Raw genomic sequence first — 21,869 nt, forward strand, 5'->3', positions numbered from 1 at the left:
TTATCTCCCAGATGCACATGCTTGGAAGTACTTCTCAACACACACACACACTCTCACATCCAGACACAAAGATACAAATACACACACAGACACAAACTGTTTAATACGTACACAATTGTTAACTGGCATTGTTTTACATGAAATAAGGCAAATGTGTAGCCACTGTCCTAACTCAGTTCCACTCCTATCATATTTGCCCATAACACTGATTAGTAAATCTGATTCAACTGTTCTATAATCACAATTTAAGCTGTGTCCATTAAATTCCCTGAGGAATGCAAAAGGATACAACCTAAGACACAAAACTTAATGGACTGCTGATATTTCATTGTTAAATTGGGTAATTGATGGGTAAATGTAGTGGAACCGGTGGGTGGGCATTAGTTATATAAGGGGTGAAGCAGCAAGATACTTCATTATTAAAAGGTGTTTGAAAGAAATTGAAACACAGGAGTGTGTGTATTCAGCTGAAATGATATTAGAAAACCCGGAAATAAATCTCACTTGGGGTGTTAAAAAATTGCATTAGGGGAGATTCTGGGTCAATCGTCCAACTGTGCAAACTGGATCTTGGAAGCAGGATCCCTTTCCTGCAATGAGACTTGTTTATTGGTGGTGGTGTTTCAGTGGAAACGATTTTAGAGAATGGCCCCTTCCTTTTGTGTATCTGCTGATTAGATTTCATGGCTGATTAGATTTCATGGGAAATCTGGGGTTTTAAACTCTATTTAAATGTTAACATAATTCATTCAAATGACAAAAAAATCAACAGGTTCTTTGATGTGGAATCATCACAGATCCCTTTCTTCTTAGGTACAGTTATTAAAGTTGACCTACCAGAGTGAAACAATTATGGAGAATGGCCCCTTCCTTTAGTGTATTTGCTGATTAGATTTAATGGTACATTTATCATTAGGTATAGTGATCAAAGTTGACCTACGCAAGAGTAGAGATGTCCAGGACAGAACTCAGGACTCTGTAGAATCACAGAATCTTGGATGCAACACTGTTCAAGCACATAAATATGCTCATTCAGAGTGTTTCGGTGTGACATGTGTGTGAATTGCAGTGTAATGAGCATGACACGCAGACAGGTTATCAAGTGGACTCACCTCAAAATCAGTTATGGGCATTACAGAACACTGATGCCAAGTTCCCGGATCCAGAGGAAAGAAACTCCAGCATCCTGTGTAAAGCCACGGCATCTGGATTTCTCATGCTTCTGGGGATCATGCTCCTGAAAATAGTGGCTCCTTCCTCCTTGTGGAGCATCTTTCTCAGCAGCGCTCATTTCTTCTTCCAGGACTCTGTCCAACAGAAAGGGGAAGCCTTCTGATAGAGCACACCTGACCCATGAAAAGAAAAGGGAAAGAAAGGAGGCCAAAGGTCACACTCTCCTCATTCCACCATCCTCCCTAAAATCATCCTGATTTCATGGGCCCTGAGACCGGGGATGCTTCTGTACACCTCGAGGCCTTGCCACCTGGCCTAAATTCTATTCTCTTTCTCATTATCTGAAAAATTTTAAGAAAATCCCTAGAGCCAGGATCTTTATTCCTAGTAAGCCAAAAGTCCCAAAGAAACACCCAAATTCTGTCCGTCTTAGTTTGGGAAACAAGTCTACCTTCATCAGCATGACATTTTCCACCAAATGTGGTAACTGCAAGTCCACCACACAATGCTTAACTGGAATTGGAAGCAACATCTCAGACGATGAAAAATACATGCAACAATCCCTAAGACAAATGGTTTATTTTTCTCTTTCTTACTAAAACAACCGCCAGTTTTAACAATGGTATGCAAATCTCTTTTAGACGCCCTGCTTTTAAATCTCTATGTTTCCTCCTGAGACATGGACTCACTCCCATCACCCAGGCATTTACAGTGTTTAATTCTGGTTATATGCTATTCTCAAATTTACAACTATTTATTTCATCTCTCTCAAATGTTGATCCATTATCACATACGTATTAAAATATTATCTCCCATGCTGTGTGATATGTTGTTTTTATATTCATCCTTTCTTAAATGAACCAAAGGTTTTAGTTGGATTAAATTGTGATTAGTCAAGTTTTCTGATATCATGATTTCTTAAATTGCGGTCATAGGACCTCAATCACTGGAAATAGAATGTCATGAGTATTTCTCTTTACTTGCAATCATAAATACGGGGAATGTCATCAATTGGTATGTCGGTGATTGCATGATTTCCTGAAAGTCTTTCACAGTCTAATTTGGGCACTGAGTATTTCGTCTAAGTTCAGTGCATGTTTCCAACACTTGATGCTTTATGATTTCGGTATATAGCTTCCACAAGAGCATTTCCTGCAAAGACATGTCTTGGTCCCCACTGGTAAGTCATTTCACTCGAACACAGAATCAATAGGCTGAACATGGAAAGGTTATCGCTAGAATACTTATTAGACTGCACGGATTTCTTCTTTGATATTAAGGAAACAAATACACTATGTTATTAACTGTACTTCATTGATGATTCTCAAGTCAGAAAGTACAGGTCTGACTTCCTGTCCTTCAATGCCTGAAAGGATGATCGTAACTGCCAAAAGCACATAGTTAGAAGCACATCGCAGCTCAAACACACACACACCCAGACATATAAACAAAAACAAAGAAACACTCACATGGGCATGATTCCGCATGCCCACAAGTTCACGCAAGCAAACACATACACACAAACACACACATTGTTTTGTAAGGACAGAATTGTTCCCTACCACTGTTTTAAGTAAACTAACGCATTCCCCAGGAGTTTTAAGTGAACTCCCTGGGGAATACAAGGGGACATACCCTATGACTCATTCTTTAACTGAGCGCTGATATTGGATTGGTGCACCGCGTACCTGATGGGTGGGTGGGGTGTTCGCGGTAGGCGGGGGTGAGTTATATAAGGGCTGATGCAGCCAGATGACGCGTCATTTGAAGACTCTCTCGGAAGAGATAGCGTCTTTCTGCAACGTGTGGTCTCAGCAGAAAAAGCTTGTGATCCTTGCTCCTGGCGACATGGAGGCCGATTCACTCCACTTGGGAGGTGAGTGGCAGTTCAACCACTTTTCAAAACTCATATCTTCTCGGCCAGATGCAGCTTTTGCTGAAATTCAGCGGACTTCTCTACCTGAGAAGTCACCACTGTCATCTGAGACCCAAGTCAACCTCTGTGATGATTTGGCTCCCGTGGCAAGACAGCCTGCCCCCAGAAAGAAGCTTCCTCTCAGTAGCAGGAGACCTGCTGCGGTGGGGGCTGGGCTCCAGAATATGGGAAATACTTGCTACTTGAATGCTTCCCTGCAGTGCCTGACATACACACCGCCCCTTGCCAACTACATGCTGTCCCAGGAGCACTTTCAACTTTGTCAGCGTCACAAGTGCTGCATGCTGTGTACGATGGAAGCTCACATTACATGGGCCCTCCACTGTCCTGGCCACGTCACCCAGCCCTCACGGGCATTGACTGCTGGCTTCCATCGAGGCAAGCAGGAAGATGCCCATGAGTTTCTGATGTTCATTGTGGATGCCATGAAAAAGGCATGCCTTCCCGGGCACAAGCAGGTAGATCATGACTCTGAGGACACCACCCTCATCCACCAGATATTTGGAGGCTGCTGGAGATCTCAAATCAAGTGTCTCCACTGCCAGGGCGTTTCGGACACCTTTGACCCTTACCTGGACATCGCCCTGGATATCCAGGCAGCTCAGAGTGTGAAGCAAGCTTTGGAGCAGGTGGTGAAGCCCGAAGAACTCAATGGAGAGAATGCCTATCATTGTGGTCTTTGTCTCCAGAAGGCGCCTGCCTCCAAGACGTTCACTCTACACACTTCTGCCAAGGTCCTCATCCTTGTATTGAAGAGATTCTCCGATGTCACAGGCAACAAACTTGCCAAGAATGTGCAATACCCTGAGTGCCTTGACATGCAGCCATACATGTCTCAGCAGAACACGGGACCTCTAGTCTATGTCCTCTATGCTGTGCTGGTCCACGCTGGGTGGAGTTGTCACAACGGACATTACCTCTCTTATGTCAAAGCTCCAGGAGGCCAGTGGTATAAAATGGATGACGCCGAGGTCACTGCCTGTAGCATCGCTTCTGTCCTGAGTCAACAGGCCTATGTCCTCTTTTACATCCAGAAGAGTGAACTGGAAAGATGCAGTGAGAGTGTGTCAATAGGCAGGGAACCAGGAGCCCTTGGCGCTGAACACAAAGACAGGCGAGCAACGCAAGGAGAGCTCCAGAGAGAACCCTGCCTCCAGGTACCTGACTTGGAGGAGCACTTGGTGGAAAGAGACACTCAGGAAAGCACCTTAGACCATTGGAAGTTCCTCCAAGAGCAAAACAAAACCAAGCCTGACTTCAACGTCAGAAAAGTCGAATGTACCCTGCCTCCCAACGTGCTTGTGATTCATCCATCAAAATACAAGGGTGGGATGAACAACCGTCATCCTGAACAGCAAAGCTCCCTGCTGAACCTCTCTTCAAGGAACCTGACACCTTAGGAGTCCATGAACACTGACACACTTATTTCTCTGCAAGGGAGGACCAGGAGATCCAAAGGGAGGAACAAACACAGCAAGAGGGCTCTGTTTGTGTGCCAGTGATCTCAGGAAAAGTCTCCACCCAAACGCAGGAGTGCATGTGCACACACACTGACACACACACACATACACGTACACACACACACACCCACGAGGGGGTTCACGCACGCACACACACACACCATCACATCACATACACAGTCAATCCGACATAAAGTAATGAGGAGCCCAGGTTTCTGTCTACACAAGAGGGACAACTGGATAGTGATGGCTGCGTTTCAGGATGAGCCCAGACATGGCAAACATCGAGTTTTGCAGTCGTGAGTCTTCTGAACCTGTGGAGGCAGTGTCTGTGTGTTTGTGTTCATGGTAGATGACATTCAGTGTGAATTTCTGAATATGACATATTGCGGTGTAGGATTGCGCATGAGGTTATTGCAGGGGACGGGGTTGACTATTTTCTCTTGGGGTGTGTTTCATTCGTCAGTTGTTGGTGAGCACCAGAAGTTGAAATGTTGCGAACGTGGGACTTCTGTGGATCCTTCTCCCTACCTTGAGTAGTGGAAACTGGGACGCATTTGAAGAGAGGAAGGGTGTTCTTCTTTTGAACCTGCCTCGCCGTTTTTACATTGCTTGTTGAATGGACCTCAGGCACCCTAGGACTTGTGCCCTTGGTGGAACCCACAGAATGCTGGAGACAGACAGACAGACACACTTGCCTATTGAATGCTGTCCATTTCCAATGAATTGAAGCAGAAAATCATCCCACTGGTATGTGAGTCATTTGGAAGTAAGTCGTATTGATAATAAAGGAAATCAAACACAGGAGCGTGTGTGTATTCAACTAAAATAAAATCAGCAAGTACTGAAATAAATCTCATTTGGTGTGTATCAAAATGGCATTTGGGAGATTCCGGGTCAATCGTCCAGCTGCAAAAGGTGCATCTCTGAAGCACAGTCCCTAAGCTGCAATGAGACTTGTTCATCCGAGGTGGTGTTGCAGTGGAAATGATTGTGGGAAATGGCCCCTTCCTTTTGTGTATTCGCTGATTGGATTTCAGGCTCCGTTTCTCGTTCGGTACAGTGATCCAAGTTGACCAACCCGAGAGTAAAGATGTCGAGGGCATAACTCAGGGCTCCGTACAACCACAGAATCTTGGGTGCAACCCTGCTCAAGCACACAAATGTGCATATTAACAGTGTCTCTGTGTGACGTGTGTGCAAAGTACAGTGTGATGAGCATGACTGGCAGACAGTATGTTGCCATCGTATGTCCCCAACCACCGGAAATAGAATGTCATGAGTATTTGTCTCTTCTTGCAATCATAAATTCGGGGAATGTCATCAATCAGCCGGTCGGTGATTGCATGATTACCTGAAAGTCTTTCACCGTCTAAACTGTGCATTGAGTATTTCATCTAACTTCAGTGCATGTTTCCAACACTCGATGCTTTATGATTTGAGTATCTAGCTCCCACCAGAGCCCTTCCTGCAAAGACTTATCTTGTTTCCCACTGGCAAGTCATTTCACTCGGATATAGAATCAAGAGCCTGAACATGGAAAAAATCAAGAGGCTGGAATGTCTATTGGATTCCCCGGATCCCTACACACACACACGCACACAGGTGTACAGTCATTTCTACATAACATAATGTGGTCCTCAGGTTTTTGTCTATGTAAAAGGGACAACTGGTTAGTGATGGCCGCATTTCAAGATGATCCCATATCTAATATGTTGTTGTGGAGTTGTCAGTATTCTGATCATGTGAAGGGACTGTCTCTGTGCATGTGTTTTCACAGTAGATGACATCCTGTGTGAATATCTGTAGACTACATTTTGAGGTGTAGGTTTTCCCCTCAGGTTACTGGATGAATTTGAATTTATTGTTCTGTCTTGGTTTGTTTTGATTAGTCAATTGGTAGGCGAGAGTAGGTGAAATTTTGCTAAAGTGGGATATAGGTGAATCATTCTCGTGAATGTGAATAATTGAGACTAGGATGCATTCGTAACATTTGAAGGGTGTTCTTACTTTTTATTCCAACTTTTTTGCATTTGTTTTCAACTGATCTCAGGTGCCCTGGGTAGAACCTAGGTAATTCTTGGAACAGACAAACAGATGCTGCTAATTTTATGGTGTGAGTTTAAGTTTAATTTAAAGGGAAAATTTTCTCACCAGTATGTAATTCATTTTCAAATAAGTTATACTTATCATCAATGGAATAATACACAACACACTGAAATGTGTGAGTATGAAACTACAGTCAAATTAGAAAGTTCTTAAATAAACTGCATTTCATGAGTAAGGGATGGAATTTTCAGAAATTCGAGATCAACCATCCAGCTGTGAAATCTGTGTCTTTGAAGCAGTATCCCTGTCCTGAGAGTTGTTTTTCTCTGGTGGTATTTCAGTGGAAACTACTTTGGGGAATAGCCCCTTCACTTTTTATATTTGCTTGTTACTTTTCATTGTAAATCTGCGTTTTTAAACTGTATTTAAATGTTAATAGAATCCATCCCAATAAAACATAACCAACAGATCTTCTCATTTCTAATCATCACAGATCAATCTCTTGTTAGTTATGGTGATCAGTTTACTTACCTGAGAGTAAATGACACCTGGGCAGAACACAGGGCTCCATAGAAGTACAGAATCTTGGGTCCAACCCTGTCCAAGCATCAAAATGTGTATATTAACAATGTGTCTGTGTGAATTGTGTGTCAAGTAAACTGAGTTTAGTAAAACTTCCAGTAGATTATTAATTTGGCTCACTTAGTAATCAGCGAATGAGCTTTACAGAGTATCAATGACCAGTGCCTACCCCGTAGAGATAAGAACTTCCAATGTCTTGTGTGAAACCATGGCATCTGGATTGCTCATGATTCTGAAGATAATTCTGTCCCCCATGGTTTCAGAATCACGGCAGGAGGTGGAAACAGATAACACATCAGTCCCTTGCTCTCTCTGCTCTCTTCACTCAGGAAAAGTCTCACTGGGACCAAGGAAAATCCTATCGTTTCCTAGGGAGAAAGATTTTTCTCAGGAGAGAAAATGGTGACTCCTTCCTCCCTGTTGAGCCTCTTCCTCAGGATTGCCCCTTTGTCTCTCCAGGACTCTGTTCATCAGACCTGAGATGCCCCCTGGTTGAGCACATCTGGCCTATGAACAAATAAGGGGAAGGAATGGTTCCAAAGACTGTACTATGCTCACTCCACCATCCCCTCTGAAACTATCTGACTTCATGAGCCCTGGGTCAGAAGCTGTTTCTTTATATCTCTAGGCTTTGCCTCACAGCCTAAATCCTGCCCCATTTCCTACATCTTGTAAATTTTGACAAAACCTGTAGAGTCTAGATCTTTATTCCTGACAGGGCAAAGGGAGACACACGAGAATTCTGTCCCTCTGAGACTGCAGGACATCTCAGCTTCCATCAACATGAAATTTTGCATCAAATATAGTTACTGCAGGTCCACCTCACAATGAGTAATGGAAGTTGAGACAACATCTCAGACCCTGTACAGTTTTTGATCAAGCTCATTTAGTTTGGCAATGCTTTTACTCTATAAATCAGTTGTGAAAACACTTAGGATTCATGTTATTTAGTCTTTTAATCAGTCTGTTATTATTTTCAATGTATTTACTACACATTAGCTTAATATTTCTGATAAACTTTGTTGCAAAATTCTCAATATAATAGTGGCAAACCAAATCCAGAAATACATCAAAAAGCTTATCCACCAAGATCAAATCGGCCTCATCCCTTGGGTGCAAGGCTGGTTCAACATATGCAAATCAATAAATGTAATTCACCACATAAACAGAACTAAAGACAAAAACCCCATGATTATTTCAGTTGACTCAGAAAAGGTCTTTGATAAAATTCAACATTCCTTTATGCTAAAAACTCTCATGAAACTAGGTATTGATGGAGCATGCCTCAAAATAATAAGCGCCATTTATGACAAACCCACAGTCATTATCATATTGAACAGGCAAAAGCTGGAAGTATTCCATTTGAAATTTGGCACAAGGCAAGGATGCCCTCTCACCACTCCTATTCAATAAAGTGTTGGAAGTTCTGGCCAAGGCAATCAGGCAAGAGAAAGAATAAAGCATATTCAAACAGGAAGAGAGGAAGTTGGACTTTCTTTTCTTGCAGATGGCATGATCCTATATCTATAAAATCTCATCATCTCAGCCCAAAAGATTCTTAAGCTACAAGCAACTTCAGCAAAGTCTCAAGATACAAAATCAGTACGCAAAAATCTCAAGCATTCTTATACACCAACAATAGACAAGAAGAGAGCCAAATCACAAATGAATTCACATTTACAATTGCTACAAAGAGTATAAAATACCTACCTAGGAATACAGCTAACAAGGCAAGTGAAGGACCTCTTCAAGGAGAACTACAAACCACTACTCAAGGAAATAAGAGAGGACACAAACAGATGGAAAAACATTCCATGCTCATGGGTAAGAAGAATCAATATCATGAAAATGGCCATACTTCCCAAAGTAATTCGTAGATTCAGTGCTATTCCCATAAACTACCATGGACATTCTTTACAAAATTAGAAAAAAATACTTCAGAATTCATATGAAACGAAAAAAGAGCCCATATACCCAGGACAATCCTAAGTAAAACTAACAAAGCTGGAGGCATCCTGCTACCTGACTTCAAACCATATTACAAGGCTACAGTAACCAAAACAGCATGGTAGTGGTACAAAACAGACACATAGACCAATGGAATGGAATAGAGATATCAGAAATAAGACTGCACATCTACAACCATTTTATTTTGGATGAAAACAAACAATGGGGAAAGGATTCCCTATTTAATAATAAATGGTGCTGGAAAAACTATCTAGACATATGCAGAAAACTAAATGGACCCTTCCTTATACCTTATACAAAAATGAACTGAAAATGGATTAAAGATTTAAATGTAAAACCCAAAACTATAAAAATCCAACCCCATATAAAAGTGGGCAAAAACTGGGTGCAGTAGCTCATGCCTGTAATCCCAGAAGTTTGGGAAGGTGAGGTGGGCAGATAACTTGAGGCCAGGAGTTCAAGATCAGCCTGGTCAACCTGGTGAAACTCAGTCTCTACTCAAAATACAATAAATTAGCCAGATGTGGTGGCAGGTGCCTGTAATCCCAACTACTCAGGAGGCTGAGACAGAAGAACCACCTGAATCTGGGAGGTAGAGGTTGCAGTGACCCGAGATTGTGCCACTGAACTCCACCCTGGGTGACACAGCAAGACTCTGTCTTAAAAAGCGAAAATAAAAATATTTTAAAAAGTGGGCAAAGGATATGAACAGACACTTATGCAGCCAACAAACATATGGAAAAAAAAGCCCAACGTTACTGATCATTAGAGAAATACAAATCAAAACCACAGTGAGATGCCATCTCATGCCAGTCAGAATGGTGATTATTAAAAAGTCAAGAAACAACAGATGCTGGTGAGACTGTGGGAAAACAGGAACACTTTTACACTGTTGGAGCGAATATAAATTCAAACTCTGTGGAAGAAAGTGTGGTGATTTTTCAAAGACCTAGAATCAGAAATACCATTTGACCCAGCAATGCCATTACTGGGTATGTACCCAAAGGAATATAAATTCTCGTATTATAAAGATACTTGCATGCGTATGTTCATTGCCACACTATTCACAATAGCAAAGACATGGAATCAACCCAAATGCCCATCAGTGACAGACTGGATACAGAAAATGTGATACATATACACCATGGAATACTATGCAGCCATAAAAAGGAATGAGATCATGTCCTTTGCAAGGACATGGATGAAGCTGGGAGCCATTATTCTCAGCAAACTAATGCAGGAACAGAAAACCAAATACACATGTTCTCACTTACAAGTGGCAGATGAACAATGAGAAAACATAGACACAGGGAGGGGAACAACATACACTGGAGCCTGTCTGGGGGTGAGTGAGGAGGGAGTGCGTCAGAATAAATAGCTAACCCATGTGGGGCTGAATACCTAGGTTACGGGTTGATAGGTACAGCGAACCAACATGGCACACACTTACCTATGTAACAAACCTGCACGTCCTGCACATGTATCCTGGAACTTAAAATGAAATAAAATAAAATTTTTAAAAACTTTATTTTTTCTAAGTCGTGTTTGCAATTTTCAATGTGAACTTTCTAGTAGACATTTATCATATATAGAATTATATAGTTGATTTTTGAACTATGGGTCTGCCATTATTTAAAATGCAAATTCTTTATGAGTGTGTGTATATGTACACATATGTGTGTATATATATTTGTGTGTGTATATATATGTGTACGTGTGTGTGTGTGCAGATAGATAGATAGATAGATAGATAGATAGATAGATAGATAGATAATGCTCCTGGTCTTCTGTTTGAGTAGGCTGAGAAGGAGGAGGGGGAGGAGTGATTGTTCTTGCAGTCTCAGAGGTAGCTAGGTGGAAGAGAATCTGTACAAATGAACACATGAAGTTCTCATTTGTAAGTGTGATTTAAATAATTGTACACCTGGACATAGAAGTGGAATGATAGACACTAGAGATCTGGAAGGGTGAGAGGGTGGGAGGGGCAAATAATAAACAATGGTTCAGATATCTGGATTCCTTGATCCCAAATGGTGTACAATTATTTCTCTTTAATTTGTGTCCATTTACCAGCAAGTTTGAGAGGAGTGAGCCAAGCTCAGAAAGGCATTCAGCTCTAAAATCAGATGTGCATGGCAATGGGCAGAAGTACCCTCTCCCTTTCTCAGAACAAATCCAAGCTTCCTTTATACCCCTTACGTACAGGAAAGTTATGTTCCAAAATGTATTTCTGCTGGAGGCAAAACATTTTATATTTTATGAAAAAAAAAAACTTGTAACTTGGTAGAACTTAGAAATTAATATTGGAAAAACAGTAGGGCACTCTCTTTGGGACTTAATCTTTGAGACACTTCAGCAGCATATACAGCTTGTAATTCGTCCTGAGAAAATCCAGATAGTATAAACTTCAGAATGTTCATGAGGAACGGAAAAGTACACATTTACTCACATATTTTACATTAAAGTTTATCAAGGGTATAAATTCAAAAATCTGTTTTACTATGAACGTTCATATGAAAGTACAGACATTCACCTAAATTTTCCTGAAATTATTTAAAAATTAATTTGTCATTGGTAACAGAAACTTCCAAACATCTCCTTTTTACAAGTTTCATTATCCATATTTTCTCTAAAATATTCAGAAGTAGAAAAAAATATATAGATTAAAATAGCTCATATTTTTCAAATTTAAAATAATTGTTCAGTAACTGGGAAGAAAGGTTTACACAAATTGGAAATTCTGTATGTATATAGAAATTAATAAGATGAGAAAATTATGGCAAATAATAGGGGGCTTTAATAAGTTCATGCAAAATAACAATTATGAAAAAACTATGCATGAACTTTTAGCTTTTGCATCAAAACACACATATGCTAGTTTATTTTAACTTTTTTAAATTTTTGAGACAGGGTTTCACTCCTCTCACCGAGCTTGCAGTGCAGTGGAGCAATCTTGGCTCAAAGTAACCTCTGCTTCCCAAGTTGAAGCGATTCTCCTGCCTCAGCCTTCCAAATAGTTGGGACCTTGTCTGGTTAATTTTTGTATTTTTTGTAGAGGCTAATTTTTGTATTTTCTGTCGAGGCAGGGTTTTGCCATGTTGGCCAACCTCCCAAAGTGCAGGGATTACAGGCATGAGCCACCATGCCCGGACCTGTTTTAACATATGTGAACAGGATTTAAAACATCAGTCTGAAAGAGCCACATGAATTCTGCCGAACTTGAATTCTGCCAAACCTGAAATAAGAACAAACATCAAATTTATGGGGAAGCTACAAAAAACGGTGAAATAAATTATTCTTTATGAAAAGTCTATGGGAAAAATGACCTGAAGGATCAGTCGTATACAAACGGATACCTGATTCTAAGAAGAGGTAAGACAATGTTGAAGATGAAGCCCACAGAGGAGGGGCACCCATTCCAATTTTTGAGAGAAAAAAAAATTGTTTCTATGCCCTAATTGAGGAGAACTGACAATTAACGAGAGATATTATAGCCAACACCACAGACATCTCAATTGGTTCAGCTTACACAACACTGACTATAACGTGAAAGTTGAGAAACTTTACATTTGATGAGTCCCGAATACCCTTGTGCCTAGATCAGCTATGGACAAAAGCAGAGCTATTAGTGACTATTTTGAACAAGCAGAATCAAGATCCTGAAGCATTATTTTGAAGAATTATAACAGGGAGTGAAATTGACTTTATCAATAGGATCCTGAAGGCAAAGCACAATTAAAACAATGGCTACCAAGAGGTAGAAGTGCTCCAGTCAAAGCAAAAGCAAACTTCTCAAAAGCAAAAGCCATAGAGGTTTTGGGGATGCTCAAGGCATTTTGCTTGTTGACGTTCTGTAGGATCAAAGCACCATAATATTTGCTTAGTAGGAGAGTTCTTAGAGAAAATTAGCAAATACTTTTGCAGAAAAGTGCCCTGTAAAGCTTCACTAGAGAGTCCCTCTGCACCACAACAACACTTCTGTTCCTTCCTCTCGACAAACACCAGTAATTTTGAAAGAGTTTTCATGGGAAATTATTAGGCATCAACATTACAGTCCTGATTTAGTTTCTTCTGACCTTATTTTTCCTAATCTTGAAATAACTGTAAAGGGCACCCATTTTTCTTTAGTTAATAGTAGAAGACTGCATTGACATGGTTAAATTCCCATGACCCTCAGTTCTTTAGCAATGGACTGAATGGTTGGGATCATCCCTTAATGCAGTGTCTTGACCTCAGTAGAGATTATATTGAGAAATAAAGTTGATATTTATATTTTTATTTTTAATTCCATTTTCACTGACATTTTTAAATCCCTTCACAATTCGCGTTTGTCTCAAAGGTATTTAAATTTAGAAATCATATCAAGTGAGGTTGGTGCCACAATGGCCGAATAGGAACAGCTCCAGCCACCAGCTGCCAGCGTGAACAACACAGAAGATGGGTGATTTCTGCATTTCCAATTGAGGTACCGGGTTCATCTCACTGGGGCATGTTGGACAGTTGGTGCAGGACAGTGGGCACAGCCCAACGAGTGAGAGCCGAAGCAGGGCAAGGCATCACGTCACCTAAGAAGTGCAAGGGGGAAGGGAATTCCTTTTCCTAGTGAAGGGAAACTGTGACACAGAACACTGGAAAATTGGGTCACTCCCACCCAATACTGTGCTTTACCAAGGGTCTTAGCAAACAACACACCAGGAGATTATATCCCATGCCTGGCTCGGAGGGTCCCAAGCCCACAGAGCCTCTGTCATTGCTAGCACAGCAGTCTGAGATCTAACTGCAAGGCGGCAGTGAGGCTGGGGGAGGGGTGCCCACAATTGCTGAGGCTTAAGTAGGTAAACAAAGCAGTCAGGAAGCTCGAACTGGGTGGAGCCCACTGCAGCTCAAGGAGGCCTGCCTGTCTCTGTAGACTCCACCTCTGGGGACAGGGCATAGCTAAACAAAAAGCAGCAGAAACCTCTGCAGATGTAAATGTCCCTGTCTGACAGCTTCGAAGAGAGTAGTGATTCTCCCAACATGGAGGTTGGGATCTGAGAACTGACAGACTACCTGCTCAAGTGGGTTCCTGACCCCCGAGTAGCCTAACTGGAGAGCCTAACTGGGAGTAGCCTACCGGAGTGGACCTCAAGCAAACTCCAACAGACTTGAAGCTGAGGGTCCTGACTGTTAGAAGGAAAACTAACAAACAGAAAGGACATCCACACCAAAACCTCATCCATACATCAACATCATCAAAGACCAAAGGTAGATAAAACCACAAAGAGGGGGAAAAAGCAGTGCAGAAAAGCTCAAAATTCAAAAAATCAGAGCACCTCTCCCCATCCAAAGGAACGCAGCTCCTCACCAGCAACAGAACAAAGCTGGATGGAGAATGACTTTGACAAGTTGAGAGAGGAAGGCTTCAGTTGATCAAACTTCTCAGAACTAAAGGAAGAACTATGAACCCAGCACAAAGAAACTAACAACCTTGAAAAAAGATTTGACGAATGGGTAACTAGAATAACCAATGCAGAGAAGTCCATAAATGACGTGATAGAGATGAAAACCATGACACAGGAACTACATGACAAATGCACAAGCTTCAGCAACCGACTTGATCAACTGGAAGAAAGAGTATCAGAGATTGAAGATCAAATGAAGCAAGAAGAGAAATTTAAAGAAGAAAGAGTAAAAAGAAATGAACAAAGCCTCCAAGAAATATGGGATTATGTGAAAAGACCAAATCTACATCTGATTGGTGTACCTGAAAGTGATGGGGAGAATGGAACAAAGTTGGAAAATGCTCTGCAGGATATCATCCAGGAGAACTTCCCTAACCCAGCAAGGCAGGCCAACATTCAAATTCGGGAAATACAGAGGATGCCACAAAGATACTCCTCAAGAAGAGCAACTCCAAAACACATAATTGTCAGATTCACCAAAGTTGAAAAGAAGGAAAAAATGTTAAGGGCAGCCAGAGAGAAAGGTTACATTACCCACAAAGGGAAGCCCATCAAACTAACAGCAGATGTCTTGGCAGAAACTCTACAAGCCAGAAGAGAGTGGGGGCTGATTGTCAACATTCTTTAAGAATTTTCAAACCAGAATTTCATATCCAGTCAATTAAGTTTCATAAGTGAAGGAGAAATAAAATCCTTTACAGACAAGCAAATGCTGAGAGATTCTGACACCACCAGGCCTGCCCTACAAGGGTTCCTGAAGGAAGTACTAAACATGGAAAGGAACAAACAGTACTAGCCATTGCAAAAAGATGCCAACATGTAAAGACCATCGATGCTAGGAAGAAACTGCATCAACTAACGAGCAAAATAACCAACTAACATCATAATGACAGGATCAAGTTCACACATAACAATATTAACTTTAAATGTAAATGGGTTAAATGCTCCAATTAAAAGACACAGACTGGCAAGTTGTATAAAGAGTCAAGACCCATCGATTTGCTGTATTCAGGAGACCCATCTCACGTGCAGAGACACACATAGGCTCAAAATAAAGGGATGGAAGAAGATCTACCAAGCAAATGGAAAACAAAAAAATGGCAGGGGTTACAATCCTAGTCTCTGATAATACAGACATTAAACCAAAAAGGTCAAAAGAGACAAAGAAGGTCATTACATAATGATAAAAGGATCAATTCAACAAGAAGAGTTAACTATCCTAAATATATATGCACCCAATACACGAGCATCCAGATTCATAAAACAAGGCCTTAGAGACTTACAAAGAGAGTTAGACTCCCACACAATAATAGTGGGAGAATTCAACACCCCACTGTCAACATTGGACAGATCAACGAGACAGAAAGTTAATAAGGATATCCAGGAATTGAACTCAACTCTGCACCAAGCGGACCTAATAGACGTCTACAGAACTCTCCACCCCAAATCAACAGAACAAACATTCTTCTCAGCACCACATTGTACTTATTCCAAAATTGACCACATAGTTCAAAGTAAAGCACCCTTCAGCAAGTGTAAAAGAACAGAAATTATAACAAACTGTCTCTCAGACCACAGTGCAATCAAACAAGAATTCAGGATTAAGAAACTCAATCAAAACCACTCAACTACATGGAAAATGAACAACTTGTTCTTGAATGACTACTGGGTACATAACGAAATGAAGGCAGAAATAAAGATGTTCTTTGAAACCAATGAGAACAAAGATACATCATACCAGAATCTCTGGACACATTTAAAGCAGTGTGTAGAGGGAAATTTATAGCACTAAATTCTCACAAGAGAAAGCAGGAAAGATCTAAAATTGACACCCTAACATCACAATTAAAAGAACTAGAGAAGCAAGAGCAAACACATTCAAAAGCTAGCAGAAGGCAAGAAATAACTAGGATCAGAGCAAAACTGAAGGAGACAGAGACACAAAAAACCCTTCAAAAAATCAATGAATCCAGAAGCTAGTTTTTTGAAAAGATCAACAAAATTGATAGACCGCTAGCAAGACTAACAAAGAAGAAAAGAGAGAAGAATCAAATAGATGCAATAAAAAATGATAAAGGGGATATCACCACCGACCCCACAGAAATACAAACTACCATCAGAGAATACTATAAAAACCTCTACGCAAATAAACTAGAAAACTTAGAAGAAATGGATACATTCCTGGACACATACACTCTGCCAAGACTAAACCAGGAAGAATTTGAATCCCTGAAGAGACCAATAGCAGGCTCTGAAATTGAGGTTATAATTAATAGCCTACTACCCAAAAAAAGTCCAGGACCAGAAAGATTCATAGCTGAATTCTACCAGAGGTACAAAGAGGAGCTGGTACCATTCCTTCTGAAACTATTCCAATCAATAGAAAAAGAGGGAATCCTCTCTAACTCATTTTATGAGGCCAGTATCATCCTGATACCAAAGCCTGGCAGAGACACACCAAAGCAAGAGAATTTTAGACCAATATGCCTGATAAACATTGACACAAAAATCCTCAATAAAATACTGGCTAACCGAATCCAGCAGCACATCCAAAAGCTTATCCACCATGATCAAGTGGGCTTCATCCCTGGGATGCAAGGCTGGTACAACATACTCGAATCAATAAACGTAATCCAACATATAAACAGAACCAAAGAAAAAAACCACATGATTATCTCAATAGATGCAGAAAAGGCTTTTGACAAAATTAAACAACCCTTCATGCTAAAAACTCTCAATAAATTCAGTATTGATGGAACGTATCTCAAAATAATAAGAGCTATTCATGACAAACCCACAGCCAGTATCATACTGAATGGGCAGAAACTGGAAGCATTCCCCTTAAAAACTGGCCCAAGACAGGGATGCCCTCTCTCACCACTCCTATTCAACATAGTGTTGGAAGTTCTGGCCATGGCAATCAGGCAAGAGAAAGAAATAAAGGGTATTTGATTAGGAAAAGAAGAAGTCAAACTGTCCCTGTTTGCAGATAACATGCTTGTCTATTTAGAAAACCCCATCGTCTCAGCCCAAAATCTCCTCAAACGGATAAGCAACTTTAGCAAAGTCTCAGGATACAAAATTAATGTGCAAAAATCACAAGCATTCTTATACACCAATAACAGACAAACAGAGAGCCAAATCATGAATGAACTCCCATTAACAATTGCTTCAAAGAGAATAAAATACCCAGGAATCCAACTTACAACACATGTGAAGGACCTCTTCAAGGAGAACTACAAACCACTGCTCAATGAAATAAAGGAGGACACAAACAAATGGAAGAACATTCCATGCTCATGAACAGAAAGAATCAATATTGTGAAAATGGCCATACTGCCCAAGGTAATTTATAGATTCAATGCCATCCCCATTAAGCTACCAATGACTTCCTTTACAGAATTGGAAAAAAACCACTTTAAAGTTCATACGGAACCAAAAAAGAGCCCGCATTGTCAAGACAATCCTAAGTCAAAAGAACAAAGCTGGAGGCATCACACTACCTGACTTAAAACTATACAGCAAGGCTACAGTAACCAAAACAGCATGGTACTGTTATGAAAACAGAGCTATAGACCAATGGAACAGAACAGAGCCTTCAGAAATAATACCACACTTCTACAACCATCTGATCTTTGACAAACCTGACAAAAATAAGAAATGGGGAAAGTATTTCTGGGAAAACTGGCTAGCCATAAATAAAAAGCTGAAACTGGATCCTTTCCTTACTCCTTACACAAAAATTAATTCAAGAGGGATTAGAGACTTAAATGTTAGACCTAAAACCATAAAAACCCTAGAAGAAAACCTAGGCAATACCATTCAGGACATAGGCATGGGCAAGGACTTCATGTCTACAACACCAAAAGCAATGGCAACAAAAGCCAAAATAGACAAATGGGATCTAATTAAACTAAAGAGCTTCTGCACAGCAAAAGAAACTACCATCAGAGTGAACAGGCAACCTACAGATAATATCCAGAACCTACAAAGAACTCAAACAAATTTACAAGAAAAAAACAAACAACCCCATCCAAAAGTGGGCAAAGGATAAGAATGGACACTTCTCAAAAGAAGACATTTATGCAGCCAACAGACACATGAAAAAATGCTCATCATCACTAGCCATCAGAGAAATGCAAATCAAAACCACAATAAGATACCACCTCACACCAGTTAGAATGGCAATCATTAAAAAGTCAGGAAACAACAGGTGCTGGAGAGGATGTGGAGAAATAGGAACACTTTTACACTGTTGGTGGGACTGTAAACTAGTTCAACCACTGTGGAAGACAGTGTGGCGATTCCTCAAGGATGCAGAACTTGAAATACCATTTGACCCAGCCATCCTATTACTGGGTATATCCCTAAAGGATTATAAATCATGCTGCTATAAAGACACATGTTCATGTATGTTTACTGCAGCACTATTCACAATAGCAAAGACTTGGAACCAACCCAAATGTCCATAATGACAGACTGGATTAAGAAAATGTGGCACATATACACCATGCAATACTATGCAGCCATAAAAAAGGATGAATTTGAGTCCTTTGTAGGGACATGGATGTAGCTGGAAACCATCATTCTCAGCAAACTATCACAAGAACAAAAAACCAAACACCGCATGTTCTCACTCATAGGTGGTAACTGAACAATGAGATCACTTGGACACAGTAAGGGGAACATCACACACTGGGGCCTGACGTAGGGTGGGGGGAGGGGGAAGGTATAGCATTAGGAGGTATACCTAATGCAAATGCCAAGTTAATGGGTGCATCACACCAACATGGCACATGTATACATAGGTAACAAACCTACACATTGTGCACATGTGCCCTAGAACACAAAGTATAATAAAAAAAATCATATCAAGTGTGAAATAAAGAAAATTATATAGAGAGAGGGAGAACTGAATCTATAAATATGCATATTTGTGTACATACATCCATATACATACATATGTGTGTGCATGCAGTAATTTTATTCTCCTAAAGCAATGCCTCTGCCTTCCACCCCCACTGTACATGTCCTAGTCCTGTGATGTCCCTAGAACTGAGCACCTGATTTCCTTCTCTGCCTCCCACATGAACAGGGAATAGAAATGGAAACTACACTCTGTGGTTACTGTTGTGAAAATCCATGTCCCCCACAGGCTAGTTTGGCATCTTACATTCCAGTTCCCATTGTAAAAAAAAAGCAAGCAACAAACAAAAACTACAAAAGAAAAAATGAAATATTTGAAAGTCTACAGCCACAGAGGTTCCGGATTCACCCACCACCCACAGTGACCTCCGCCGCCCTCCAGACCTGAGGGCAGTTGTGCCTGAACAGCCTGCCTCTTCACCATCCATGAAAAGAGGTGACCTTAAACTTCAATAGATTTTACTCTGTTCAAAAGGAAGCAGGTCAACATTCAAAGTCAGTGGTCTGGCAACTCTAAACTTTGGCCAGAAAGTATTGGAAACATTTAACGTGCAGTGGATGAAGCAGCCTGGCCCCACTGCACACAACACACTCGTGGGGACTCAAAGGAGGATACTCAAGATCCGCTGGGTGGAAGTGAGGACAGACCCAGAAACACAGGGGGTAGGGGGGTCAAACCAGGAAGGCTCAGGCCCTGACCTCCTCCTAGGCCCTGCCCCTCCAGAACTTGCAGTTTTTTCTGACCCAGAAGTGGATTTCACTGATGGAAAAGAAGTTCAGTTTTTCTGGTCCAGCCCAGTAAGCTGCTCCCGTCGCCCAGCCTTCCACACCCCTGCAGACGTCACAATGCCTACTCCCAGTAACCCCACAAGGGAGCTGTGCATCGCCTAGAGACGGTCCTTGGCCTGCAACCCCGCGATGGGGTCCAGGGTCTGTGTCCACTTCTGGTTAAAATTGCTCTAAGGCTGGTCGCTGTCTTGGCCTTCCCTGCTTCCTCTCTGTTTACTTCTCCCCTCCTCACCCCATATGAAGCTTTTACTCAGGAGATGGATTATCGCCCCTCTTCGAATATCAAGGACACCACCACGACACCGCACTGTCTCCTTGACCCTGGGATTCTGCAGACCTCAGTCTTCCTCTGAGGTCCCCTCACTCCCTACCTCATTTTTTCCATCCTTCTGGGGCCTGGGTCTGCTATACCTCAGGCTTCCTCTTCACAGTCACAGACGGAAGGAGCCCCCTTCATCCTTGGGCTCTGGCCACAGTTCACCTGCTGCAGGACACTCAGTGGCTTTCAGTAGTTCATCCAGACATCCAGATGGAAGTGGGATTTCCTGGAAGAAAAGCAGGACCCCAGAATTACACTGAATTCTAACACAAGAGCCCAGAGTCCCCTTCTGCATGGGACATTAAGCTGCAAACACTACATAGGCACTTAATGCTCAGCTGCCCTTTTAACATCTGGTCCAGTTGTGTCCCTCCTCCTTGGAATATCTCAGAAAATATATCTCCACATAGAGTTGTTTAAACGCATCATCCTATGTGATTCCAGACCATCGGAGGTACAATGGGCCCTCACCAGAACTTCCACTCTGCTTGGAAGACTTAGAAAATCCTAGGGCTGCTCAGAGGGTCAGATTCCCATTTCTGGGTTTCAGAAAAACTTCAGTCTTCCCCGGACAAGTGAGGAGACAGAAAATGTCTAGTCTCTGGCACATCTTTTGCAAGCAATGGCGGCTCCCAGGAATCAAAACTATCAATGAATATATTTTTGAGACTCTGGTCAAAAGAAGAGTCATTCTGCAATTTCAGGTAGGATGGAATGGTTTTGTGGCTCCTGAGGTGATTGTGAAAAGATCTGGACCCTCACAAGAACCATGGAGGACATTTCTGACATTTCCAGACCAGGAGGAGTGACTGATGGACCTCCAGTGTTACTAGGAAAACTTTTTGTTGGACAGCTTTGCTTTGGCTTTCAGGCCTTCACATAGGTTGCTTAGATCATGGAAGTGCTTCTGCATTTCTGCATAGGCTCAGGATGCCTTCTCAAGTCGTCCCTGCAATTATGAGACAGTTTCTGTCTCCAGAGGTCACTTAGAATAACACAAGAGGCTTCACCTTCAAAGGGACACCAGACAATATAGCCACAGTTCAGCCAAGATTATCTGTGTTTACATACCTGTAAAGTAACACTCCTAGTTACCTCCATTAACGTGGACATCTTTCATGAATAGAGAAACTCTAGTGATTGTTATATAACAGCTGCCACAAAAATTAACCAATAAAAATAAATGATAAATGAAAAATATTTAATAATTATGATAGTGAACGCAA

The 21,869-nt window shown here is 41.3% G+C and overlaps 1 protein-coding gene and 1 long non-coding RNA gene across 2 annotated transcripts; one reads left to right on the forward strand and one right to left on the reverse strand.

The window, feature by feature from the left end:
- Nucleotides 1-1,111: 1,111 nt before the first annotated feature.
- Nucleotides 1,112-20,869, reverse strand: LOC144334839 (uncharacterized). Its single transcript, XR_013405080.1, has 3 exons — nt 20,736-20,869; nt 7,150-7,215; nt 1,112-1,307 (listed from the first exon to the last, which is right to left on the reverse strand). It is a non-coding gene; the product is annotated as an uncharacterized LOC144334839 (long non-coding RNA).
- LOC114675428 (ubiquitin carboxyl-terminal hydrolase 17) lies at nt 3,022-4,509 on the forward strand. The gene has a single exon (XM_028842689.2). The coding sequence runs from the start codon at nt 3,022-3,024 to the stop codon at nt 4,507-4,509; it is 1,488 nt and encodes a 495-aa protein (XP_028698522.2).
- Nucleotides 20,870-21,869: the final 1,000 nt, after the last annotated feature.

The sequence above is a fragment of the Macaca mulatta genome, chromosome 15 (assembly GCF_049350105.2).
Source record: "Macaca mulatta isolate MMU2019108-1 chromosome 15, T2T-MMU8v2.0, whole genome shotgun sequence".
Lineage (NCBI taxonomy): Eukaryota > Metazoa > Chordata > Mammalia > Primates > Cercopithecidae > Macaca > Macaca mulatta.